This window comes from Esox lucius, chromosome 23 (genome assembly GCF_011004845.1).
Source record: "Esox lucius isolate fEsoLuc1 chromosome 23, fEsoLuc1.pri, whole genome shotgun sequence".
In the NCBI taxonomy this organism is placed as follows: Eukaryota; Metazoa; Chordata; class Actinopteri; order Esociformes; family Esocidae; genus Esox; species Esox lucius.
The window spans coordinates 7,259,657-7,286,658 of record NC_047591.1 but is presented as its reverse complement, the minus strand read 5'-3'; the positions used below and the strand labels follow the sequence as shown (position 1 = coordinate 7,286,658).

The 27,002-nt window shown below is 46.4% G+C and overlaps 2 protein-coding genes across 6 annotated transcripts; both read right to left on the bottom strand.

Moving 5' to 3' along the window:
• Positions 1 to 552: 552 nt before the first annotated feature.
• Positions 553 to 6,839, bottom strand: svopl (SVOP-like). The gene is made up of 16 exons (XM_029117074.2): positions 6,469 to 6,839; positions 6,048 to 6,183; positions 5,852 to 5,943; positions 5,670 to 5,768; positions 5,504 to 5,575; positions 5,274 to 5,398; positions 3,430 to 3,493; positions 3,098 to 3,223; positions 2,812 to 2,940; positions 2,288 to 2,361; positions 1,685 to 1,884; positions 1,371 to 1,482; positions 1,153 to 1,234; positions 951 to 1,040; positions 738 to 851; positions 553 to 636 (listed from the first exon to the last, which is right to left on the bottom strand). The coding sequence occupies exons 2-16, from the start codon at positions 6,163 to 6,165 to the stop codon at positions 625 to 627; spliced, it is 1,509 nt and encodes a 502-aa protein (XP_028972907.1). The 5' UTR covers positions 6,166 to 6,183; positions 6,469 to 6,839; the 3' UTR covers positions 553 to 624.
• Positions 6,840 to 7,068: 229 nt separating this feature from the next.
• On the bottom strand, positions 7,069 to 26,424 carry si:dkeyp-27e10.3 (UPF0606 protein KIAA1549). Of its 5 annotated transcripts, none has more exons than XM_020043057.3 (22): positions 25,945 to 26,424; positions 25,029 to 25,248; positions 20,047 to 21,348; positions 19,775 to 19,860; positions 19,407 to 19,572; positions 18,798 to 18,928; positions 18,489 to 18,675; positions 18,221 to 18,280; positions 17,945 to 18,099; positions 17,064 to 17,241; positions 16,786 to 16,970; positions 16,038 to 16,243; positions 15,448 to 15,578; positions 14,491 to 14,505; positions 14,136 to 14,338; positions 13,796 to 14,040; positions 12,229 to 12,376; positions 11,749 to 12,057; positions 10,950 to 11,002; positions 10,717 to 10,844; positions 10,419 to 10,573; positions 7,069 to 10,312 (listed from the first exon to the last, which is right to left on the bottom strand). In XM_020043057.3, the coding sequence occupies exons 2-22, from the start codon at positions 25,156 to 25,158 to the stop codon at positions 10,085 to 10,087; spliced, it is 4,401 nt and encodes a 1,466-aa protein (XP_019898616.2). In that variant the 5' UTR covers positions 25,159 to 25,248; positions 25,945 to 26,424; the 3' UTR covers positions 7,069 to 10,084. The 5 variants fall into 5 exon arrangements, with proteins under 5 accessions (XP_019898616.2, XP_019898619.2, XP_019898617.2 ...); XM_020043060.3 differs by having other exon boundaries at positions 11,857 to 12,057; XM_020043058.2 differs by lacking the exon at positions 25,945 to 26,424 and adding an exon at positions 25,635 to 25,768.
• Positions 26,425 to 27,002: the final 578 nt, after the last annotated feature.

Genomic DNA, 27,002 nt, shown 5'->3' with positions numbered 1-27,002 from the left:
GAACGTTTTCACGGGCCCCCCTCTGGCAGCAGAGAGAACTGAATTTTGAATTGCCGTTGAATGTAGACAAGATTCAGCTATTTTAGAACTAATTTCAAGCAATTCTACAAATAATAAAATGGGGTAGAGGGCAAAAATAGCCATTATAAAAGGATATTTTAAAGAATATGATGCATTTTGCCCTACAGTGAAGATTGTCGTGGTTTTGAATATTTCTTAGCACTAGTACCTAACCGCATCAATGATGAGTTTGGAACTTTAGATAGCTGGTTGCTAAAGCTAGAACAACTAATATGGGTGAATTGAGTTAGTGGAAAAGCATGGATACACAACCACTATTGTACAATGTTTTTTTAAATTGTAGATTAAGTATTCTTGATCCAAGGGCCACAAAAACAGGAGACACAAGCAGATGCGCATCCGTGGCATAGATGACAGCTTCAGTTCACCACTGACAAAAATTACTGAAGGAGAAATGAGACTGTATTCCTCTGCCTGACTAGTTGTCTTTACTTAAAGTGAATATCTATATTAATTAAAACACAAAGACAGTTGACAAAAGTATAAAGCTTTTAATTTACAGGAATGTATTAAAAGAGGACATGTACATATTGACAACACCGGTCAGGAACTTTGCTGTGAACAGAAAGAAAAAGTGTCTTAAATGAAAAAGAGCAGTAAAACTAACATTTGTAATTCACACGTCATCATCGTTTCACAGACATGGAGCTGCCTACCAGTAGCGCCCGTCCCTTTGTCTCGATAGGCAACAGAAAGGTCCCAACGGCACAGAGCACACAGGCCAAAGCAAATGGCATCATAGCCAACATCACGGAATGTGACATCAACACCTAACACAAAGACGCAAAGAAATCAACACTAATAAATCAACACCCAGTAACACAAACAATGGCCATCGTCCACATCAACTCCAACACACAAACGCTGACCTGTGCTATGAAGGGGGCGACCATGCCTCCAATTCGGCTAAAAGAAGTACAGAAGCCCAGACCTAGAGACCGCACTGCAGTTGGATACACCTAAAAAAAAAGATAGGGAGGATCAGGCAAACAAACACCCACCCGTAAGAGAGTAAAGTACACTGTTGTAAGTCTAACCCTACTTAGATTCAATGAAAAAGTTGTGTCTAACCTCTGCAGTATAAATATAAACCACATTGAAATTCATAGAGACCAGAGACCGGACCAAGAAAAGCAGAATGGTAAAACCAAACCTAGAGTGGAAGAGAAAGTGCACGAGTGTGAGAGAGAAACAAAACAAAAGTGTGGCAATACTGCATTTGAAACTTGAGACAAAACAATGAACAAAGGATTAAAACAAAAAACACTCTCAGTGTTTACAGTGCATACATGGTGGAGCAGATGTTGACCAGCATGAAGAACACGGCTGCCATGAGCTCCAGGAGCACGAGGCTCATCTTCCTCCCAAACACGTTCAACATGCATATATTCATAGGGATGACTGGAGACAGAGAGACTGAATCAATCAAACGTGCACACAAACAGTGCCATTGTTAAGACAAAACAAAAGGGGAATACGATGTCGCACAAATCTGGCCTTCACTTCCACGCGCACACATACAAATCGTCCCACACAGACATGCGCACACAGCCTCCTACCCGCCCCCCACCCCCCGAACAACCCCCCCCCCCCCCCCACTTACGGGCGACCTCCCCCAGACAGCTAATGAGCAGGGTTTGGTAGTCGGCAAATCCGAAGGGGATGCAGTAGCACGTCCCGTCCTCTGGATGGCGGTGTTTCTGCTGATGCTCTGCGTCGGCGTCCGTCACACAAAGCAGGTTCTTCTCCAGCAGTTCAGAGCTGCCCAGCACAGAGCCGTAGTAAGAGAAGGACGCCACAAACCTAGAGAACATAGATGAGCAGTCACACACACAGGAGGAAGAGCATCGCACAGAGCAGTGGTAAACGAACCACGCTACAAACCTACAGCTCATAAGGACGTTAAAATAATGACATATGCCTTCATACACCACGGCAGCATGCCATCCTTATGTAGTGAACTACACACTGGGAGTATTCTTAGGTTAAAAGAGGGGGAAGAGGAGGAGGAGGAGGAAAAGGGACTGGGCCTTACCGTCATTACATAAAATACAGTGGGTTCACACTCACAAAATCTTGCAATGTTTACTTCATGTTCTGGTTTGTTTATTCCATTTATATCTGTGGCACGAGCACAGATGTATTCAACTTCATGCCTTCTTCAGTGAGTGAATTTGGGAGAGATCCTCCTATTTCTTTGACTTACCATGCATACCACAATAGAAGGGAAGTCCTCCTGTATGTTGGACTGATCAGGAGACGCCAACTGCCCCTCTCTTCCTGAAAAATAAACACCACGTAGCCATCAAAACACACAACTACATGTTGAAGGACACACACACACACACATTTGTATGGCTATCCTCATGGGCACCAGAAAATAGAAATTGCATGCTCCCTTGCCCTAATCTTAACCCTAAACCTAACCATAACACTAACGCTTACCCTAATCTAACCCTAACCTTAAACTCAATAAAGTAACACTTATGACTAAACTTTACCTAGGTGTAATGCCTAACCTTAACCCTAAACTTAACCAACAACGCCTGGGCCTTAAAGAAACCCCAATTCTAACTCTAAAATGAATTTTAAGTTTGACCCTAAACCTAAACCCTGAGGCAAAAGGTCCCCATGAGTCCCATTTTTTCTGGTTTTACTATACTCATTGGGAGATTTGGTCCCCATGAGTATAGTTAGACCTAAAACACACACACACCACACACCACTCACCACTAGTGGTTCCACAAGACGTCCTGGTGGGAGGGAGGCCCTGTTCATCTTTGCGATGCGTTGGAGCGTTTCCACGGCAGCCTGAATATTCCCTGCTGACACGTTGTAGCGTGCAGATTCTGGTATAAACTACAGACACACGGGAACGGCAGGGCAATTAGATCAGGAGGCGTGTCAACACATCTGAATGGGAGTCATGGGAAGATGAGGCGAGTGTGTGGGGGGGAACCAGGAGCGGGGGGAAACACAGGCGCTACTGAGACTCAGAAGAGGGAGTAACTTGTACCTGGAAAAGAATAAGGATAAAGACACTGGGTATGACGGACAGGCGAATCATCCAACGCCAGCCCATTGTGGGAACCACAGTCATCCCCAGGACGATGATGAGCATGGAGCCTATCATCCAGAAGACCTACATAGCAGTCAGAAAACAGGACAAAACTGAGGTGATTATATTGATTAGAATGTCGCTGATGATAATGGTAATGTTGATTATGGTGACAATGTTGGTGACTGTGATTATGGTAATGTTGGTAATGGTGACTGTGATAATGGTAATGTTGACTATGGTGATGATGATAATGGCAGTGATAGCTACATGAGGCTATGGAGACTTACTGAGGCAAGAGGTAACAGGTAGGCTCTATAGCTAGCAGGGATGAACTCAGTTTTTAGGACAAACCTAGGAGGGAGGAAGAACAAGATTGGCAATAGTAAGTGTGTGCATTTACAATACAGATGCGAGAAACATATTTGGACACCAGTTTATTTAAGCAATATTCTAGCCCCATTCCTTGATAAAGGTAACCAAGTCTAACAAATCGTACACTTTTGTTTCTTTGAAACCATTCATGCAATCAAGATAAACAAATGCAAAATTAAATGAAATGCAATTTCCTCATGTGGAAAGAACACCCCAGGGTTATTTTAGTTTTGTGTTTTCGTATAAGTTTTTCTTTTTATTAGATTTAAAAGTAATTTTCATATCCAGTTTAGTTTCAGTTAGTTTCCTGTTATTTATACATACTTCTTATACAACAATTTATATAGTTTAGTTCCAGTTTTTGTTTATAGATAGTATATGGCAAGCAGCTACTGCTTGGTAAGTGTATAAGCATTCATTCAAGTACATTTGTAAAATCATTTTACAAATGTGCTCGACCATGTTACTGAAATGCGATGACTACAAACTTTGGTTAAGTATAGTATGCCAAATAATAACATATCAGGGACAACAGTACACAATACCCTGCTTGTTTTCAGGACTCTGTTAAGCCACATAAAATGTGTCATTGCATCAGTGTGTTATGTAATATTGTCAGTATTTTTTTTAAATGGAGTCTTTTACAGTTCCTAGTTTCCGGTCCAAAAATGTTAATTCTGGCAATCTACTTACGTGAGGTCCTCCCACTTAATTTAGGCCAAGCGCTGATCAGAAGATACTAACAGAAATCTGTAAGAGCCCCAGAAGAACATGAAGGGATCTAAAAACCTCTCTTGCCACAATTAAAGTGCATGAGTCATCGGTCAGAGAGGCCGCTCAAAGGAAAAAGCCTCTGTTCCCAAAAAAGACAAGACATATCAAGACATGACTTCTGTTTGCCAGACAACACCTGGATAAAGACCAAACTACTGGGACAACGTGTTACAGACATATGAGGCAAGGGTGGAGTTGTTTGTCTGCAATTCGAAGCAGTAAGTTTGGCAAAAACAAAACACTGCCTTTGAACAAAACATAATACCAAATGTGAAGCATGGAGGCAGTGGTTTTATGGTTTGGGGCTGCTTTCCTGGAGCCAACTTGCCATCATTGTGACAACAATGAATTCCTAATAGTACCAGAGAATTCTTAAGGAGAATGTGACGCCATCTGTCAAAAAGCTGAAGCTGAACCCAAAATGGATTTTGCTGTAGGGCAATGATCCAAAATGGACAATGAAAGCCATAACAGAATGGCTCAAAAAAAGAAAATTTTCTGAGGGTTATGCAGAGCCAAAGTCCGGATCGAAATCCTGTCAAAATGCTGTAAGGGGACTTGAAGCGGGCCATGCGTCCAAGAAAGCCCTTAGGCATGAACTAGTTGAAGTAGTACTGTAAAGAAGAGTGGGCTCTAATTTCTCCCAGTCGATTTAAGAAAAGAATAGACAGTTACAAGAAATAACTACTTGAAGGTATTTCAGCCAAATGGGGCAACACCAGCTATTGAAGCTAGGGGTGTACTTATTCTAAATTGCATTTTGATCAATAAATGATCATTAATAAGTATATTATGCCAGTGTCATCGGTTAAATTAGGTTACCTTTATCTGTCACGAGTGTTGCAGTGAAAATTACAAATCTATATGCCCAAATATATATATAAAAAAAAAAGAGAGAACTTTCCAGGTGGTGTACTTAAATTTCACATGACTGTACGTTTTTATGGGCGTGTGTGTGTGTGTTCAATATGCATGTCTATCTTACCCCTGGGAGCACCCGGCCACACCACAGCCCACCATCAGGCGCAGGAAGATGAACCATCCATAGGATGGAGAGAAGGACGTGAGCAGGGAAAAATATGCTGCCCACAAAGAACCACCGAACACCACCTAGATTGATAGGACGATAAAGTTACTTTCAGACATTGGTAAAGTGAAAAAGTCATTTGCTTGGATTTAATCCTTGTGTGATGTCATAAATCCATAGATGCGGACCTTCCAGCGCCCATATCTATCCGCCACATATCCACTCAGCACTCCACACACCATGAAGCCTGCAAACACCATCTGAGGGACAGAGGGTTATATATGTGATGCTACCACAAGTATGAAACACATCATAAACAAAACATGATGCATGTGGTCTGGTGTATTTCCTCACCGTCGAAACCAGAGCCACCTCCCAATCTTCAAGATGCCACTCGCAGCGGATCTCTGGAGACACCACAGCCAGCAACATGATCTCCATTGCCTCCGCTATCTGCAATGTGCACACACTTATTGAACTGTTTATTCGTGAAGGACTAGTAGACAGGGCGACAGACAGACAGGTAACATACTTACATTGGCACTGCCCATGATGACAAACAACAGAACATGGAAGCGACCAAAGCCTATGGTCTCCACCGCCTCCTCAACACTGTAAGTCAGTGTCTCTGTAATACAAGATCAAAGTTCAAATCCCACATACACATTTCAAACCAGCATGATCCCTTTCAGGCACGTGACTAAACACTATCCAATAAGGTAAAGAGCTCACCTTGGACTTTTTGAGGAGAATCCTTCTTGTCCTCCTCCATCTCGACTTCCTCCAGCTCAATGGCACTAACGAGTTGGGTCTTCATAGAGGACCGCCTCAGGCTAGTTAAACTTTCCATATTTAGGCTGGCTGCGGTCTGCAACATTAATAAAAATGTCTATTCCTTAGTATTATTATAACTATATATGCATTCTGTAAAATAGACAATGGCTATTCAACAGATACCTAAGCTATTCTGTGTAGGTTAGGCGCGATGTGACAACCCATACAATAAGTATTTTAACCAACAATTAAAAACATCGGCAGATTTTATTCAACGTACACCCCCCATCCCCCCCCCACCACAAACCGTAAAGATAATACTCCTCAACGCAAAGTATGCGGTAAACCACAGCGCAACGAGATATCAAATAATTCTTACCTGTTTTACAGTGTCTTAAAAAATATTATTTTTCCGGATAGGCTATCTTTAGGCATCTTCAGAAAACATGTCACCGCTGACACCGCCAGGACAGGTGAATCGGGAAGTTGGAAACACCTCAATAAGACGACTTATGTCCCGCCTTGCTACGGTCAAGTTTCCGCCTATGTAGACTATATTATGCTAATTTGTTAAATACGTCTAAGGTAAATAAACCCAATGCAAACAGTAAACTATAGGAGGTAGAACGGTATTCTGCATGTCTGAGTTTGTTAACCTATATTGATCCGTGGGTGAGGTTTCGTTACAAATCAAATATGCTGATAATAATGAGGCATTATTCAGTCAGGTTAATCCTGTTGTTTTGTGTGTGTGTGTGTGTGAAAGGGAGGGAGCTGAAGGTTCAGGTATCAGTTCTGAGAATGTAGAGGGAGGAACGTAACTTTTTTCCGGTTCTACAGCTAACTCACCTCCACACTGATACACCTCAGTAAACCCCGGAATTGCAAACATTCAGCTTTGTAGACTGAGCCAAACAAGAGCTACATTCAAATACTTATACAGAAAGAAAATACATCAAATGCAAAGTTTTAACACACATCATTTGTTTAATGTTTGAATTACACATCATTCTGACAATCCACCACAGGGACGCAGCTCCCAGAGAGTGGGACGGGGAAGGAAAAGGAAGAAAAAGAAAAGGAAGGGAAGAGAGTGGTGAGGGCAGAGGAAAAGTAGAGGGGGTTGGACAGAGAAAGAAAGAGGGAGGAGTGTCAAACAAGTTCCTGTCAGACAGGTCATGTTAATGACACACCCGAGTGTCTGCACCATCAAACATGGCCCTACGGTATGATCTACAGATGGCTCCGCCCTAGTCTCAGGAGTAAACAGAAACACATGCCCCACTCACTCCCTGAGGACAGAGACAGGATCATCAAGGGCCATAACCTCAGGCGCTAGAGTCAGCAACACCACTGCTCCGACACTCTCGGGAGAAACACACAGGATCACATTTATAAAACACAAAAACTTGAAATGCAGATCTATAACACAGATCTGTGAAACATTCAGGAGAGCTGCAGCTAGTTTAAAGTGAAAAGAGAATCCCCTGTTTTACACGGTTGGCAGTGTGTCTCTGTGTTAAATTTTACTGTCTGTCTGTCTGTCTGTGTGTTAACTCCTACAATGTCTTGTCTGTGTGTTACCTCACACTATGTCTGTCTGTGTTGAATTCTACTGTGTGTGTGTGTTAACTCTCCATATCTGTACAGGGTGGGTGTGAGAGATGTGGGCACACTCAAACCCCAGTACAGTGGGAGCCACAGGTCCGTTACTGTAAGTTTCTAGCACCACATGAATCAGTTCATCATCAGCCACACACACATCTCTGTGAATCCATTCGGTTCACAGTCCCACAGCCTGATTGACAGGTGCTAGGTCCAATCAGAAAGGTTCAGTCCAAGCAGATGAAAAGTTCTGAAAGAGGGAACGGTCCACAGGGAAGATGTGTTAGTCCTTCTGGAAGGTTCATATGTCCATTAACAATCACAGATAAAATATGTTGACATATTTTATGCTTTTTACAATATTCATTTTATTATATATACTGTGTCTATCGTTATATCCACTTTCATTAAGATTCAAAAATATTATTTGAAAAGGCAAAACAAGAGTATAACAGAATGACACATACATAGTGCGTCTTCTACTGGTTGATTATTACCATGTTTTCTGGGCTGTGATGGATCAGGTTTGGATGGCACTGTATAACACTAATCAACTCTTTTGTGTTACAACTCTTTAACTTGTTAGAACATTTTTTAAAACCTATTTTAGCAGCATGCCTGAGAGAAGACAATAATAACTGGCACATTACTAATAGCTAGCTAGCTAAAGCCTCAAACTTATTCAACATGCTGTGGATAGCTATAGTACAGAGCTGGATGGGTTAACATTCTGTCCCGCCTGCACAAACTCACACATTACTAACCACTGACCAAACCCAAGACAATATGACCACAAAGGAATCAGAGCTGAAAGCAAGCCATGCAGCCATACCACCAGCAGATGGAAACAAAGGGCACTCAGTAGCCACCCCAAACACACCAATAACCAGGGCACAGGGTGGGTGTACATTTGTCCTAAATGGTCTTGTTTCCTTAGCCCCCCTCCAAGTGGTTCACCTTCACATCCACTTGGATAACAGTTGACTGACGAAATTGAGGAAGAAAGACGATTTGAGAGAAATTGAACACAAAGATGTAATTTACTCTATAAACCACCTCATCAAAATTCACAAAGGCATATCTTCTTTAAAAAAACAACATGCCTGTCAATGTCCACACCCTTGTACACAATATTACCTATTTAAATCTTACATTTAACAGGGTGATTATATTCGGTGTTTGCTATGTGTGAGTGGTTGCCCAGCTCTTCCAACAAAGAGAAACACTGTCACAATTTTACAGTCAATCTTCACCTAATCTTGTTCCCAGGCAGTTGCGCTGTGCCCAATAGCCTGAGGACAAGGTTAATCTTCACCTCGCAAAATGCCTTTGTTCTGTGAGAATTCTGCATCAGAAGCTAAGAAGGTCACATTGGGGGTGGAGATGGTGAGTAATGCCAAACTGTTGGTGACCTACTGAAAAGTGCATTATATATGCAATGCAAAATCCTTTTTTCCTTATGTTTTGTACCATTGAAACATAAACACATGAGCAGCTACGCTAAGCGACGTCTCCACGGCAATTAACAACGTCATGACCAGCTCCACGGCAACAGCAAGTGCAAACACAGGGAGAATACAACCATAGAACACCAAAACAGTATTTTGGTCTTTTTTCTTTTGAACAATGGATTTAAAGTATACTTTTTGAGTAATACAAAATAAATAACATTTCAATAATATTCCATTGGTCACCCTTATACAATAATATTGTGCTCATTTTGTATTTTTATATCTCTACATATAATATTTTTTTAATTGTATATAAGTTTTTCATCTATATATTCAGTCCCCATTGGCCATAGTATTATACTCCAAGTCTCCAACTCTTCCTACAGTGCAAGACATCACCAATATGGCTGATGAATGGAGAAGACCTCACCAACATGGCTGATGAATGGACAAGACCTCACCAACATGGCTGATAAATGAATGTGTGTTGAAGGCAATGCGTGGTTAACTTAATGACAGGTGACATTAGGCTGACGGTTAGCACCACATACAGGAGGTCAGGAGGGGCAGAGATGGCCCCCCTCACGGAAGCACTTCTACGGGACTCTGAAGAAACCAAACAAGATCCTCCTGTCCAGTGGAAACTGTTAGAATGAGGAACCTTTACAGAGCAGCAGAACCCTGTAAAGAACTATGATGTTATTGTTGTGAGGAAATGGTATCTGTTTCAGACCGGTTTTGACATACTGTTTGTCTTGTTCAAGTCATGTTACGAATGGCATTGTACGCTTCATTCAATTGGTTTAGGGACAGTGGTTCTGACTAGTTCAAACCAGGTGGTTGGTTCTGGTCAGTCCACCCTTGTTGAGCTGCTTGAAATAGTTTCATCTGGTTTAGGTATAGTAGTTCTGACCAGTTATGGAGTATTGGCTCACTGGTCTAGGTGTAGCTGCCTGCCACAGCAGCCTGTTTCAGGGCGAGCTGTCGTAGCTCCTCCCTAATGGCCTTGATGAGGGAGGCGGAGCTTTGGGCTGAAGGGGAGGAGTCATCTAGGGGGAACTCCGGAGTGGGAGGTGCCAGCAGCATTGGGGGGACAGAATGGTCTCCTAGAGAAGAGCTAGGCATCTGGAACACAGCCGAGGAGGAGAAGTCCGGGAACGACAGCACCTGGAGAGAGAGAATACAAGAGTTCAGGCTGCTCTCATCATTCACCTTAATTTCTCTGTCTCTAACATGGCCCGATGTGGCCTCTGTCGGCCACGGTCAGACTCACACTTTCTCTGCTGGCTCCTGGCCTGGATAGATCCTGGTCTAGGGGCTGCTGGTTCCAGCTGCAGCCTGTTGGTCCAGAGACACTGCGGCCCACTCCAGGGTACGCTCCGATCCGGCTCGACAAGCCTACCTGCGTCAGGTGGTGCAGCTGAGCACCTGGGCAGGCGAACAAACCAAGCCGAGTAGCCATTAGATACGCACAATAAACACCACACGCACATCAACTCGCTGACCAGTCGCTGTTAACAACGCACCTAAATAGGTCAGACACGGCCCAACACACACACCGGAGGGATTACCTGTACTCCCTCCAACTGGACGAGGTCTGGAGGAGGAGGGTGGCTCCTCATACTGCCCCCTGGTGGAGTAGACCGACTCCTGCTGCTGCTCGTCAGCAGACACATAGGCCCCTGAACCTAGGCCCTCCCTGACGCACACACGCACATGGTGGGTTACGGTGAAAACACACGCCATTTCATCCATCCCAAACTTGGTCACAACCAGCAATGACATGACACACAGTCTCGCTCACCTCTGCAACAGGCCTTGCGCTGATGAGGGAGACATCCCTAACTCTGCATACCTCTGGAAATAACATGCACAGAGTAAACACAGGAACAGAGAGAGGGTGAGAGATGGAACGGAGAAAGAAGGAGAGAGGACTGAGGGAGAGAGAAATTGATAGAGAGACTATAGGGAATGAGACTGTGAATCCCAAACTAGCCCCTCGGCTCTACGCACTTACTCGGAGTGTCTTCCACGGACACTGCACTCAGAGCGGGACTACTACATGGTGACTACGGGTTGAATAAAGGCATCAGCTTTGGGACACACTTGTTAGTTTGATGACACAGTTCATGCTCCACTTTTAAATGATAAAAAAAAAGCATGAAACTCAAATGTACAAATCCTTCGTATACATTTTTTTGGGGAAAAAAAATACTAACTGACAATTTAACTTGTAATTTAGGGAATAGTTTAATTTTGTATGTGTCAAGTCCCAAAATCAGACAAAAAAGATGGAGGCACAAAACGAACAAAGGACCAAGGGTGAAGTGGAGGAACCATTTTGAGATTCAGCAAGAGAGGGAGTTAGATTAAAGAATCAGAGAGATAAAGAAGTAAAACCGTACGCGCACACACACACACACACACACACACACACACACACACACACACACACACACACACACACACACACACACACACACACACACACACACACACACACACACACACACACACACACACACACACACACACACACACACACACACACACACACACACACACACACACACACACACACACACACACACACACACTCTTACCGCGGAGAAGGGGCTGTGTGCGGGGGCAGCAGGGTAGGAGGAGGAGGCCCACGGGCGTGACGGGCGTGCCGGGGGGGAGGGGGAAGGACTCGGCAGGGCGGGGCTGACCTGCGTTACCCCAATGCTGACGCTGCCTTGGGAGGAAGGCGACACCAGGGCGAAGGCGTCATCCAAGAGGGAGTGCATCTGCTGCCGGGCCTCCTCGATGGAGGGCTGTGGGGGGACGTAGGGGGGCGGGGGAGGGCCGTGGTCAAACACCTCGTCGTTCGGGGAGGGGCTGCCCTGGTCAGGAGGCAGGTCTGGGTCCGACTGGAGGCAAAAAGAAGCAGAGGATTTAGTATGAGTGTTTGTGCATGTTTGTATGTGTGTGATCTACGTGGTAAGGCACACACACTATGCGCACATGCGTACTCAGACACGCACGCACGCGTACACACAGACACACACACACACTCAGTGCGCACAGTGTGTGCATCTCACCATGTAGGCCACGTTGTTGAGACCAGGATATTTCCTGTAGGTGGCGCTGTGGTCAGTGAGTAAGCGTTCTCTGTCCGTCAGTCTGTCTGTGTCAGGCAGACTGCCGTTCCCCTGCTGCCTCCGCCGGCTCCGAGGAGAGCGCCTCCCCCTGCCAGGGCAGGAAAGCACAGCTTTAAAGATTGGTCACTGAAAACATTCATACAGCCGAGTCACTCTTTGGATTTGTTCGCAGACACTGACACGGATTAGTTACACGTTCAGAGTGACAATTTAACTTCAGATTGACAGTGAAAACCTTTACCAGGGAAGAAAAGACATACATACTATGTAGCATGTATTTACTAAATTCTATTTAAAAGAACGAAAAGGATCGACATTTGCTAAATATTTCCGTGACAAGTGTAACTCAACCATGAGGTGAGCATCTGAATATGTATCGCAATGAGAAGGCCCATCATTTTCTCCACACATCAAACAACTGAAGTGGTGGAAATGCCCGGATCTACCAGCTGACATGATCATTCAGGCTACAGGTGTAGATCCTAACCACAACAGGCAAATGTCACTTTAAAATATTTTCTTTCGAAACGGGTGTCTTTCCATTCACAAAACAGCAGCTAAATTGTTTGGATGCACAAATAATCCTTCTGAGTGGACAAATGGTGTGTGGGTAGAAATGAGCAAAACCTTCCAAAGTGACTGTTTGACAATCAGATGAAAACAACGACTGGTTCTGCTGCCTGTTAGACTGCGACCGGAATTGACCAGAACCTCACAAAGGCACACACTCTGCGTACAATGTGCCAACAACTGCCTTCTGTCTAATAAAGAAGTTACACTGAGTAAAAACTATGTTATGAGTATAATGAAACTGTTCATCACGTAGTGTGTAAAGACTTTATGTTCATTTGTTGTAGGGCTGATTAGAGTCATCTAGAATGTCACAACATTTGGATGTTACAGGCTAGTTTCACCAGGCCCAAGTTGACCATGACTGCATTGATTGTATTTTGTGATCTATACACATCCTTTGTCTTTCTCAGTGCAAGACCAGTCATGTGATGACTTGTTTGTGACCTAAATTGAAACGTAATGACTGTCAACAAGTCTGCACGCTAAACCGTGGTTGAGAACTCTGAGAACTAATGAACTTGCAACTTGTGTACTGGATCATACAACCCATAAATTCTTTGAATTCTTTACTTTTTATCCAAACTTTGAGAAAACAGTGGAACCTAACAACACTACGCGTGGTAAAAATCTAACTTTTTGCAGTCAGTCAGTCAGTCAAGTACTTCACAGTCTATAGACTAACATGTGGAGATTGGGCTTGGCAAAATGGTCCTTGATTTTCATGAAACGTTCACACGTGCTCCCTTGCTTCTCCATCTTAAGATGTGTCATCAGGCAAATGGAAAGGATCAATTAGCTTCAATTAGCTTGTTCAATACAGCTTCCATGGAGGGTCGCTCCACTGTAGTCAATGGGGGCATCCCAAAAAACGATCCCGTTTTCAATGTGGTGACCCGACTCAGACCAGACGGAGGAGGGTCTTTAAGAGCCTCACCTTTTCCTGGATTCCCCCGGGGTGGGGGGCGAGGGGTGGTCGGGTTGCAGAATGCTGTCCATGTGGTCGTGGGCGGAGCTGTAGAGGCGCTGCGGACACCCCACTTCCAGCCCCTCGTCGTGGGCGTGGCCGAAGGCGTCCAGGATGTCATCCATGGAGGGGAACTCGCACTGCCCACGCCTCTTCGCCCGCTGGCGAAGCTTGTTCCGGTGGTGCTCGATTTCTGACTTATGTCTCAGAGCCACCTGAACACACACAGGAATCATGGAGCAATGTGTTGAACTTTACAGTGTGTGTGTGTGTGTACACCAGGTAGATGTTAAACAGTGTGTCCTCTCACCTCTGTGCTGACTCGTTCTGTGAGGGTGGGGCTGTGTGAGTGGGGGTGTTGAGGGGGGCTGGGCCGGGGCTGCATGGCGATCAGCTGGACCTTGTTGGTCTGGCGACCCCTGCCGTCAGACGAGCCTCGAGACAGACGGTCCACATGGTCGAATATAGAGGAGGATGAGAGCAGCTCATCTGGACCGCTTCCGGAGGGAGCCACTGGGCGACGGGGGAGAGGAGGTGCGGGGAGGGAGGGGAAGAGGGGGGAGGTGAGGGACAGGGAGAAAATACAGGTGTAAACAGAGATTCACTGTGCTTTTAGACTAAACTGTGACCTATCGGACTACAGCGTTCTAAACCTCTCAACTTACCCATCTTGCTCCTCCCTGTCATCCAGGAACAAACACAAAGAACAAACAGAAAAACGGGAGGGAGGCAGGGGAGGAGGGAAATCATTATCACTTGGCGATCAGAGAGAGTTATTCAGGACATGCTCACATTATACACTTTCCTTCCGCTCCCCTCTGCCCTTACACCCCTCCATCCATCCTGTGTTCCTTCCCATCTTCCCCCGCTCTCTCTCTCTCTCTCTCTCACTAATTCTCTACCAACGTCTCTCAATCTGTTCCTCAGTTTCCAGAAGCTCCTTTAATCAGCTGCTCTCCTGCTGCGTCAGCACACTGCTCTCTCTAGGACACACACACCCCCAGGTACACAAAAACACCAACACACACACACACACACACACACACACACTGCTCTCTCTAGGACACACACCCCCAGGTACACAAAAACACCAACACACACACATTGCTCTCTCTAGGACACACACCCCCAGTTACACCAAAACACCAACACACACACACACTGCTCTCTCTAGGACACACACCCCCAGGTACACAAAAACACCAACACACACACACACACACACACACTGCTCTCTCTAGGACACACACCCCCAGGTACACAAAAACACCAACACAAACACACACACTGCTCTCTCTAGGACACACACCCCCAGGTACACAAAAACACCAACACACACACACTGCTCTCTCTAGGAAACACCCCCAGGTATACAAAGACACCAACCAACACACAGCTCTCTCTAGGACACACCCCCAGGTACACAAAGACACCAAACTACACACACTCTCTCTCTCTCTCACACAACTTATTATCTTCTGTGGTTCAGCATCGAAAAGTATACAGTTGATCGGATTCCTCATTTTAATGCACCTTAACAATCATGTCTGTTCCATAATGACACATTTCTATGATTTCTATGACTAAGCCCAAAGGTAAGGGGAAAGGGGCGTGTCTCTTGCCATTCTTAGGCGTTTTGTTTCGGTGTTGTTTCCCCTCGATGGGTGTGGCAACAGGTCTGGCGCTCTCCTCCGCCGACTCCCTGCCGCTCGACTGGTCGCTGCCCAAAGAGTCACCATCTGACGGGGACAGTCTGGCCAATCAGAACAGAGGTTAGTCTTTATGTGTCACTGTGTCTACACCTGTATTCACTGCGTGTATGTTGGAGGGAGTATATATATTTAGTGTATCAGAGATGCTATTTCTGGAGTTTAGCTATGTAAATAAACCTTGTGTGTATACATTTCCAATAAAAATGAATGACATGCTTGTTTAGGGTGCCAATAAGGGCTGTGAGAGCTTGTATTTTGTACTATATGCTGCATCAGATGATTTTCTCAAATGACAGACAGAGGCTGATGTTCACAGACCAGGGAGGGTCCCTAATTCGGCCACAATGGAATTGTATCCGCAGCGAGCCTTCCCGAGTCATTGTCGACAATATCTAAATGTTCTCATTTTCTTCTTAGAAAATGGTGAAAAAGTACATGATGATTCAGATACTTTCAGATACTTTCAGATATGCACGTCAGTTTGTCTGAGTGACACCAACCTCGCCCTGCGGCGGTTAGCACGGCCAGTCTTGGTGGAGGAGCCCTTGGACTTGGGGGTGTTGAGGTCACCTCCTTCAGAGGGGCTAGGCTCTTTAACGGGCACGGGGAGAGCCCCGGGCTCCTGGATAACCAGGATGTCATCCTTACTGTGCTGGCCTAGGTGCAGCTTGGCAAAGTCAAAGCCCTTCACACTGGGAGCCTGCAGCTGGAGAGCGACAAGAGAGAGAACGATAAATATAGCAGTAAATACTGAGAGGTAGGAACAAAAGAGTGAGAGAAAGAAAGAAAAAGACAGAGCACACCATTAAACACACACAAATCGTGAGCACCTTAATGCCAGCCTTTTGTATGACCACATTAAAGAAATACATTTACCTCCGACAGAATATAAATCAAACATTGATGAACTCTTGTATCTGTTAGGCAAAATACCTTAATGTGTAGTCAAGTTTGTAATCCCTTGCCTTGAGAAATGGGACACCAGTTGAGCACAAACCACATCGCAAAGGAAAGCAATATTTACCTACATTTATTGACACCTGTTAAACCTTCACTATTCACACGTTGTTACTACACGATACAAGGCGTATATGTACTTTGGAAATGGTTGTTTGTGTAATGTTTACTTACATTCCGCTTAACAGATCCGTTTACTTTTTATTATAAAATACATATTCAATATTTACAAAGTGAAACACTGTTTGCCATAGTCAGACAACAAATCCCCAGTCACCCATATCCCCCGACCTTCTGTCTCTGCTGGATGGTGTTGATGGCGTCAGGCTGGAACTCCAGTTTCTCCGAGCCGCATAGTTTCCAGTAGAGGATGATGATGATGAAGATAGCCAAGAGGACGGGCACCACCACCCCGACGATCAGCCACACGCTGTTGCTCTGGGTTTCCGAGGGAGGGACCGACAGGGTCTCCACAGCTGTGGGACACAAACACAGTCAACACTGAGGTTTCGGCGACCGGCTGCGGTGCGTTCGGTACGCCAGTCTCTCCCACGCCCTCACGGACTCACGTTGGGCGAGGGGTCTCTGGACGCGGTGTCCCAGTACGATGGCAGCCCGCTGCAGCTCCAGGCGGTTGAGGGTGGCAGCGGTGGTATCGGCAGGGACTCGCTCACCCCCGGCTCCCTCCACGAAATAGACCACCTCCAGAGGACGGCCAGACCCCGCCAGCCTGGACACACGCACCACCTGGACACAGCAGGACAGTAAAGGTTTTATACAGTTACCAGGTAGATGCTGGGTAAGGTTACGTGTAGGTTCACATTAAGTGTTAGGTTAGGGATTAGGGAAAGGGTTAGGATGAGGTTTAAGGTTAGGGAAAGTATTAGTATAGAGTTAACTGAAACTGTGTTGATAGTCTGTAAAGCATCTCCAGATTGACTATCCAAAAAAAACATAGAGCCGCGCTCCAGGGGGCGCCAAGTAACCTTCTGGCTGTGCCATGTAGAAATTAGAGTAGATGACCTTTCAAGCCTAGGCTGTCCATTAATTATATCCATAATTAAATACCCAGTTAGGGTTCAAAATATCTACTAATGGCTACGGGAGGATGTTTTGATCAGGGGACGATAATATCTGATCACGTGGTAGAACAGAACGGATGCTGAATGCATGGATATTGTATATTAGTTGGCCTGTAGCGCGGGTGGGTGATGCGAGCCCAATGAAAATGACATGCATATCACCGTCCGACGAACGAAACATGTTGATTTCGGAATCAGTGTTGTTGTAGCACCCCTACTTCCCAAAGCTACGTATCTACACCTCGGTAGTCGATGGAAAATGTCAGCAGGCACCTACAAGCAAAGCAATCCCAAAACAATCCCAGTCTAGTGTGTGGGAGTACAGTGTACACATGCCTGCATTAGTAAGGATGTGTGTGTGTGTGTACCTGTAAACTGTTGTTGCCCACGGCGGTGGCCCTTTTCCAGCGGGTCCGTCTGGTCTCTTCCCCAAGCCCTTCCTCCAGCAGCAGAGCCAGACGACGCTCCAGACGAGCCTTAAAGCTCCGCTCGGTCACAGTCTGCTCCTGGACGCCCAGTAGCACTGCAACACACACTCTCATCACTAACACACTGCTCTACAGCGCCAGCGTGACCGCAAAACACACACACACACACATTATATGACTACCAAGTCACCCTCAGTCCAAATCAAAATGGGTTACCTGTGCGGACCCAGGAAGAGCGTAGGTGGTGAGACACATTCAACTCAGGGTAGTGGAAGGCTGGAGAGGCACGCAAAGACACCAGAAGATCAAGTTAATGTGTGTACATATAAATGGGATGCGTGTTTGGCGTCAGCGAGGGGTAAATGGGATGCGTGTTTGGCGTCAGCGAGGGGTAAATGGGATGCGTGTTTGGCGTCAGCGAGGGGTAAATGGGATGCGTGTATGGCGTCAGCGAGGGGTAAATGGGATGCGTGTGGTGACTTACGTTCTGCGATCTGCAATGCGGGGAAGCCCAGGTAGAAGCTGAACTCCACCATGCTGAGCTGTCTCAGGTGACCGCTGACCTCTGAACCCAACAGGTAGCCCCGCCCGTCACGCACCGCAAACGTTATGTCCACCGGGACCTTCAGGTCACCCTGGGGCTTGGCCTGGCCCATGGTAATGTTCAGGAGCTAAACACACATTCACAGAAGACAGGCACACCCGTCAACGCCCTAGGCGACCGCTTAACACCCACCGACACTCAGAACCTACCGGAGGGAATGGCTGGAATAAGCACGGCTAGGACTCTCACCTGCACGGTGACATTGCCAGCTTCACGTGCGCGTCGGCGTGTCTCTGAATAGGCCATCAGGAGCCCTTTCTCTACTCGCTCACTGAAGTTACACACACGTATGTCCACGTGACTCGGCACGAACTGCAACACTGAAGCACACAGCGAATCCATTAGCTTAATCCTGTGTGTGTTTGACACTTCGACCTCTAGTGGATGGATCTAATTACACATAACAGGATTTCTGGGATAACCAGCAGGGGTAGATTTTTTTTCCCCCCTTTTCTAGCTGGTTATTTAGCTCATGAATTACAAACACAGAGGGCTCCAGTTCCGTTGCTCCTCCTCTCTGTTCCGAATTAAACAAAGGTAAAGTTTGTTTTTTAAAAAACTTTTTTACAGAACTTAAAAGATACCAGATGGGAGCAGAAAATCAGGACACAAAGCAAAATCTTCTCCTGACACACATAAACCAAGAACTTAAATGAGCATCAAATGGAGCAATATAACGTAGCAGCGGGTAGCACAGCTAAAGCTCCAGAACCCTGGACCCAGACGCACTTGCAGAGCACATACACACACACACACACACACACACACACACACACACACACACACACAGGTTCCTACCAGAGTGTATTTGGTACTTGGGATCAGGCGCGGCATAGAGGGGTGAGACACTGATGGAGGAGGAGCTTTGCGTTGATTGGCGCAGAGCGTTGATGACAGACGCGGCGGTGAAGATCAGAGGTCCTGCCACAGCACGGAACGCAAAGCTAGACGGAGTTCTCAGGAACTGGGACAGGGAAAAAGACGGAAGAGAGAGAAGGAGAGAGAAGGAGAGGTAGAGAGAGGACAAGAACGGAGGATAGCGAAGGCTGGCGTGACTGGCATTCAGGACAGTTATGAGGCGCGAATGTGCACATTCCTGCATCGTATCTCATGGCTACATGGTGTTTCCCCACAGCTTCCCCAGTTAGTATCAACAGAAAAACTACCTGTAGCTCCACTGAGCGATTGAACTCCCTCTTCAGGATGTCCCTGACTTGGCCAAAGCCCACAGCGGAGCCAGACTTAGGCATGACTAGGGGAGGCAGAGAGACTTATCAACACCCACTTCAGCAGTAACAATGGAATCTTAACCAAGGGATGTGGTCACATAATGTCAGCACATTTGCAGGCCAAAGCAGTAGAGCACAGAGCAATGTATCCTTGCAGACAGTAATGACTCCCGTCCCTGTTCTACTCTGATATTGACTGGTTGTCTTACCCACTCTGACTAGGTACATATCAGGCTTGGTGACGTTGCACAGGTACTGCCGTCCCAGGGGAGCCTGGGGTCCGGATGGGGCACGGGTGGCGCTAGATGGGGTGCCAACCGTTGTCGTGGTAACAGGGGTTGCCTTGGCGGTGGTCACTGGATGGTTGCCAGGGGCCCTGGTACCGGCGGGCGGGGGTGGTTTCACTGGGTCCCACCCTGGAGGTCGCAGCATGGGGGGGCGAGCCAAGCTGGTGGTGTTGGATGGTGGGAGAGGTGCGCGCCTGTCGCCGGCAGTAGAAGGAGGGACTCTGGGTCGCGGGAGAGGGGGCTGAGGTGGCGTTCTGGAGGTGGGTCTAACATCAGGGATGGGGGTACCCTGACCACCCCACAGTGTAGGCGACAGGGCCAGGGGAGGGGTGGGCCCCAATGAGGGCACAGGGGGGCGCTTGTGGTCCCAGACTGGAGGGGGCCTCGTGCTAGGGGAGGGGGATGGCGGGTGTGTTTTTGTGGGGGTGTGCGCTTTTGTTGTGGTGGTGGGTGCGATGGCAAGTTTAGGCGTGGTCTTTGGGGGAGGGATGACAATTTCTCGATCCCTCTCTCTATCTCCATATCTCTCCCTCTCTCTCTCCCTCTCTCGTTCTCTCTCTCTGTAACGCTCTCTTTCCTGTTCCCTCTCTCTGGCCAGCAGGTTGGTGTAGTACTCCAGACTGTTCATATCTGGCAGCAGCAGCTCCGTGGGCTCCAGAGGCAACATTTCCCCCAGGTCGTAGTCTTCCTCCTCCCAGGTAGGGTATCCCTCAGGCTGGGCAGGGTAGGTGTGAGGTAGGCCCTCCCGGAAGGGAGAGGTTGGGTCCGTTGAGGGGAGGAGGATGCGGGAGGAGAGGGCAAGGGTCGGCCGGGAGGGAAAGGAGGTGTCGTAGGAGGCCTCATCTTCAAGGTCGTAGCTGTGGCTGGGTAAGGGTGTGGCCAGGGCCAGGTCCTCCCCCTCAGGCCCCATGAAAGAGAGCGTTTCGAGGTAGTCCCCCGACCCCCAGGCCTCCTCTAGGGACGGGGCGTGCTCCCAGGGCGGTGGAGGGGTTAGGGTGGGCTGGCTGTGGGGGGGCAGGGGGGGCGGGTGGCTGGGGGACAGCAGGTCCGGCGGTCTCAGGAGAAGGTGGATGCCCTGAGCCTCGTCATCCGCCGAGGCGGCGTCCATATTGCTGGGGTGACCAGTGTCTTTGGGCGGGCTGGCACCAGGCCACCCAGAACGGGCAGATGAGGGCGACCGGCCCGAAGACTGCGCTGCTTTTGTTACGTTTGAGTCCGCCGCTTCTGTGGAGAGATTAACTAAAGTTCAAAACAAGGGCGTGTGAGTGTGTGTGTGTGTGAGTGTTAGCAAAGTAAGTCTTGTAAAAGCCAGAACGATCCATAGTAGCTAACGGTTTCCGTAGCGTGTGGCAGTTTGATTTACAAGTACACACCAGGACAGGACGCTAGTGTAACTCATGGCTGGTTGGTGTGCATGTGTGCCTGGTTAACTGGATCCATGACAGGCTGAACAGAGTCCTGTAAACGCTAAACCCTCCCGTCAAGACAGCCCCAGCCCGTATCACACTGACGAACACACACACGTGCACCAATGTTCACAAACACACACCAACTATTCTCACTGACGTACATGATCTTCTCTGAACAGGACACTGTAGACTCACACAGGCATGGAAAATCAACCCAACACCAATAGCCGTTATCTGACATCATTCTGAACACTGATTGGCTAAAAACCATCCTACAGTAGAGGCCAAAAGTTTGGACACACCTTCTCATTCAATGCGTTTTCTTTATTTTCATGACTATTTAAGTTGTAGATTCTCACTGAAGGCATCAAAACTGAGAATGAACACATATGGAATTATGTACTTAAAAAAAGTGTGAAATAACTGAAAACATATCTTATATTTTAGATTCCTCAAAGTAGCCACCCTTTGCTTTTTTGATAGCGCTGCAAACCCTTGGTGTTCTCTCAATGAGCTTCATGAGGTAGTCACCTGAAAATGGTTCACTTCACAGGTGTGCCTTTGTCAGGGTTAATTAGTTGAATTTTTTCCCTTATTAATGGGGTTGGGACCATCAGTTGTGTTATGCGGAAGTCAGGATGATACACAGCCGACAGCCCTATTGGACAACTGTTAGAATTCATATTATGGCAAGAACCAATCATTTAAGAAAAGAGAAACGAGTGGCCATTATTACTTTAACAAATGAAGGTCAGTCAGTCTGGAAAATTGCGAAAACTTTGAATGTGTCCCCAAGTGCAGTCGCAAAAACCATCAAGCGCTACAACTAAATTGGCTCACATGAGACCCGCCCCAGGAAAGGAAGACCAAGAGTCACCTCTGCTGCTGAGGATTAGTTCATCCAAGTCACCAGCCTCAGAAATCGCAGATTAACAGCAGCTCAGATTAGAGACCAACTGAATGCCATACAGAGTTCTAGGAGCAGACATCTCTAGAACAACTGTAAAGAAGAGACTGCAGGAATCAGGCCTTCATGGTCAAGCAGCTGCTAGGAAACCACTGCTAAGGAGAGGCAACAAGCAAAATAGATTTGTTTGGGCCAAGAAACACAAGGAATGGACATTAGACCAGTGGAAATCTGTGCTTTGGTCTGATGAGTCCAAATTTTATATATTAGGTTCCAACCGCCGTGTCTTTGTGCGACGCATAAAAGGTGAATGGATGGATTCTACATGCCTGGTTCCCATCATGAAGCATGGAGGAGGAGGTGTGATGGTGTGGGGGTGCTTTGCTGGTGACACTGTTGGGGATTTATTCAAAATTGAAGGCATACGAAACCAGCATGGCTACCACAGCATCCTGCAGCGACATGACATGCCATCCCATCCGGTTTGCGTTTAGTTGGACCATCATTTATTTTTCAACAGGACAATGACCCCAAACACACCTACAGGCTGTGTAAGGGCTATTTGACCGAGAAGGAGAGTGATGGAGTGCTGCACCAGATGACCTGGCCTCCACAGTCACCGGACCTGAACCCAACTGAGATGGTTTGGGGTGAGCTGGACCGCAGAGTGAAGGCAAAAGTGTCAACAAGTGCTAAGCATCTCTGGGAACTCCTTCAAGACGGTTGGAAAACCATTTCAGGTGACTACCTCTTGAAGCTCATCAAGAGAATGCCAAGAGTTTGCAAAGCATTAATCAGAGCAAAGGGTGGCTACTTTGAATAAACTAGAATATGAGACATGTTTTCAGTTATTTCACACTTTTTTGTTAAGTACATAATTCCACATGTGTTCATTCATAGTTTTGATGCCTTCAGTGAGAATCTACAATCTACACGGATATCAGCCAACAGACTGTACAGTATGTTATGGGTTTGACATCAAAAAGCTTTTTACTATTTACATTGGCTTGGTAACCAGTTTATAAAAGCAATGAGGCATTGTGGGGGCTTGTGATATATTGCAAATACACCACCAAGTGCTATACCCAGGCATTCTGCGATGCGTCACGCAGAAGAACACCTGTTTGCCGTGGTATATTGCCCCCTCATGTCTTACTCTGTAATCGTAAACTGGGTACCTTGGCTCTTGGGTGCTGACTGGCTGAAATCCATGGTATGTTTAAGCAGTAAGGCACAAGGGGGTCTGGTATATGTCCAATATACAATGGCTAAGGGCTGTTCTTAGCCACAATAGCCCTGTTAATATACCACGGTTATCAGCCATCAGCATTCAGGGTTTAAACCGCTCTGTTTATTACAGGCTTTGTAAATCTGCTGGTTCGACCCCTGAATAATGATTGGTCAAAAGCTGCAGTATATCTCACTGCATACTATTTACCGTCCTAATTGCTTTGTCGGACAGTTTATTCAAGCAATAAGACATGAGGAGGCGCTGTGTATAGCAGATACCACAACAAAGAGCCGCTCTCAGGCACAACGTGTTGTGATATTCGATTTACTGTAGGATGATAACCTCGACTCAGAAAGAATGAATGAACACTCTCCTCACCCTCGCTTTCCCTCCTCCTCAGTGTCTCTCCTTCTCTCTCACACACACAGTCACATTACGGCACAATGCATCCTCCGCCTAGCCTTCACTATGACTGCTTCATCTTTGCACTATGGCTAGGGTTGCCGTGGTGACAGCGTGCTTTGCGCTAGCATCACGTGCTGTGTAGTGGCGGGTTCATTAGTATGCTGCAGACACGGTTCTCAGCTCAGAGGTATCCCAGCCAACAGCAGGATCCGATCACACACACACACACACACACACACATTCATTACACTGATACAGAGGGACATGCAGAAAGCACAGGAGAAAGAGAAGGGGAGAAATAGAATGAGAGAGGGGTCGAGTAATGGAGAGAAGAACGAGGAAAGAAGATGGATGAGGGTAAAGAGTCTATTGCTAAGAACAGCAGCACACAGCACCCTTCGATATCCACATGGGCTTTGATGACAATGATCCAATCAGCAGTGCTAAACGTCCGTTACCACCAGGCAGCTGCGGGCCCAAGTCAATAACAGTGGTGTGTGTGCGTGTGTAACAAACACACAGACAATTAAAGTGGGGTCATATCTGAGCGGGTGCTTGTATGCGTATTCATATCGGCATTGCATGATGCCCAAAGCCAGTGTGTTGGACCCGAATGAGGGATGAATGTCCACGTGGGTAGACAATCAGTGTCCATCAGTCTCTGACCACAGCTGAGTAACCGATAGATGGAGGATGAATGGACAGAGAGACTGGAACACAGGTAGAGGATAGACAGACAGGAGGGGAGGAGATGAAGGTGGACACAGGAACAGCTCCAGGACCCTACCAACCCAGCAGAAGGCCAAATACGGGGTTTGTCTCAGTGTATCATGTACCATGAAAACATGGGTGTGGAGCATAATTCTACACCATTGACATTGATCAGTAAAAGTCAAGGCAGCCAGATCAGCCAACCATGCCCACAAGGCAAAGAAAACTAAATGTCACTTACCTGCAACAGGTGAGGTTAAAGTGGTCATGAACACTAGCAAGGCCGCTACCAGCAGGAGTGCACAATTAGTGTGCAGGCTCCGAGGGCGGCACATCCTCGAACCAACACATGCAAGGATCAGACTCTCCATGGCGCGAGGAGTCACATCATACACACGTTCGGTGTCGTCTCATCTCTATAGGAGTATCGTCACTGTATGCCTTCTGGCAACCAGGAGGACCTATATGCAAGTTAATAAATAATACAAATCTAATCAGATAAAGGCCTAAAAAAACAAAATACTTATTATAGGAATATTTAGTTGGTTAGAACCTATTTTATCAAGGTTTCAAAGAAGAAGGAACCAGTAGTCTCACTAGTCCAGTCACATTTAATAGCAGTCTGACTGACCCCATTATTGGGTAGCGTACTAGCACACATCTGCCAACAAACATCACGCATTTCACACATCCCAAGGCCACTGTGCCGTAAATTAATTTTACTCTTTTTATTAGGCCTCTTTAAAACAGCCATTGAAATTACTGGCTACAACGGATTTAATTGCTTGTAATTAGCAATGTCGGTCATAACACAATTCTCAGCAGCTGATTGTCGTTATTAGCCTACCTCGTCTAGACCACTGGATATGCTTGTTTCCCCACTGTATGTCTAATACTGCAGCAATAGACACAAATTGATTGAAGCCTACAAGATTTTAGCGAGGAAAAGGAGGGTAAGCGCGAGCTGTTGATAGCTCACATTTGGTAGCTGCTGACAGCTGATACTATTGAAGCAGCCTCGGTTGAAAAATTCAGCATCCCCCCCCCCCCAAATTTCCTAATCAAGATCTAAAACACAGCAAACACATTTGGGATAGAGTCGCCGCATTGCATTCTTTCAATAGCCTATTTTTTCACGGAGATGTGTTGGAGCATACCTGCCATCCTGGAGATGCGGTACAGGCGCGTCACGCCTTTCCAATCCCAATGCAGCCACTCGCTCCGGATGAAGGAAAGAAAAATAGGTTACTGCGAAACGTGAAATCTAAAAATAAAAATATATTTTGCCCGGTAGAAGCATAACTTCCAATGACGCCTGTAATTACTGAATACATTCGAGGCCGACCCACTCGGACATAAACCGCGCTACATCCATACATGCACTGATCATCTCGCGGTGAAACGTCACAGCTGTACGTTCGAGCCCCCCAGCATAGAAATGGAAAATCCGAGATTCAAGACACCACTCACAAGCCTACTGTCGGTATCAAATTGTCATTCATCAGAACGCCTATAATGTAGCGAACCTACAGTCCATAATGACTCAAAATGACTCCAGATTCTACACAAAACATATGCACGCTGTTAGTGTGAGGCGCATATCGCCTGTGTGCTTTTGCAGCAGAGCTTTTTCGGCACCACTAGCATTCCTCAGGAGTGCTAATGTATAGGTAGGACGTGTGCTGAATTCCCAGGCGAAATGAAAAGGCCAGCAATTTTAGTTTAGTTTTTCAGTTAAATAAATGTATTATCAATCCGACTGTCAGCTTTAATGACGGCCTGTCATTCAAATATATCTGCCAATGCTGTCCAGTATATTGATCAACATTAAACAATACTGCCAAAATCTGCACGAAAAACAAAAGACCTTAAATCAACTTAAATTTTCCAAATCGTAAGTATAAGTAGGAAGTTTGTACCTCTGACATCTCTGGTTGAGAGTCCTACTGGCTGTTCGCAATTTAGTTCAGAGCAGGAAGTTGAAAAACGGGAAATATATACAGTACAACGAGCTGAGGGGAGCAAATATTCGTCTGGTATCTCCTTCCCTAACTCCAGATATAATCAGCTGTTCCTGTGGGATTTAATTGAAGGCCCCCGATGAACCAAGGCACAGACAGCCATCATTCATAAGGAGCTAACAAAAGATCAAAGGCCTAATTATGTTATTTGCCATTACTAATAATAAACATGCAGATAGTCAGAAAGTGGTAAT

Bases quoted from the DNA above. Each gene is read 5' to 3' on its own strand.
- svopl (XM_029117074.2), bottom strand. From the start codon at position 6,165: ATGGAAAGTTTAACTAGCCTGAGGCGGTCCTCTATGAAGACCCAACTC. The intron at 5,576-5,669 runs GTGAGGAAATAC...TCTGTCCCTCAG, and splicing joins AGGTGGCTCTGGTTTCGACG to ATGGTGTTTGCAGGCTTCAT. The intron at 1,235-1,370 runs GTATGCACTGTA...CTTCCACTCTAG, and splicing joins GTCAACATCTGCTCCACCAT to GTTTGGTTTTACCATTCTGC.
- si:dkeyp-27e10.3 (XM_020043057.3), bottom strand. From the start codon at position 25,158: ATGGAGAGTCTGATCCTTGCATGTGTTGGTTCGAGGATGTGCCGCCCT. The intron at 15,579-16,037 runs GTTGGTGTCACT...CTGATTGGCCAG, and splicing joins GCTAACCGCCGCAGGGCGAG to ACTGTCCCCGTCAGATGGTG. The intron at 12,377-13,795 runs GTGAGGCTCTTA...CTGCCCTGGCAG, and splicing joins CCGGGGGAATCCAGGAAAAG to GGGGAGGCGCTCTCCTCGGA.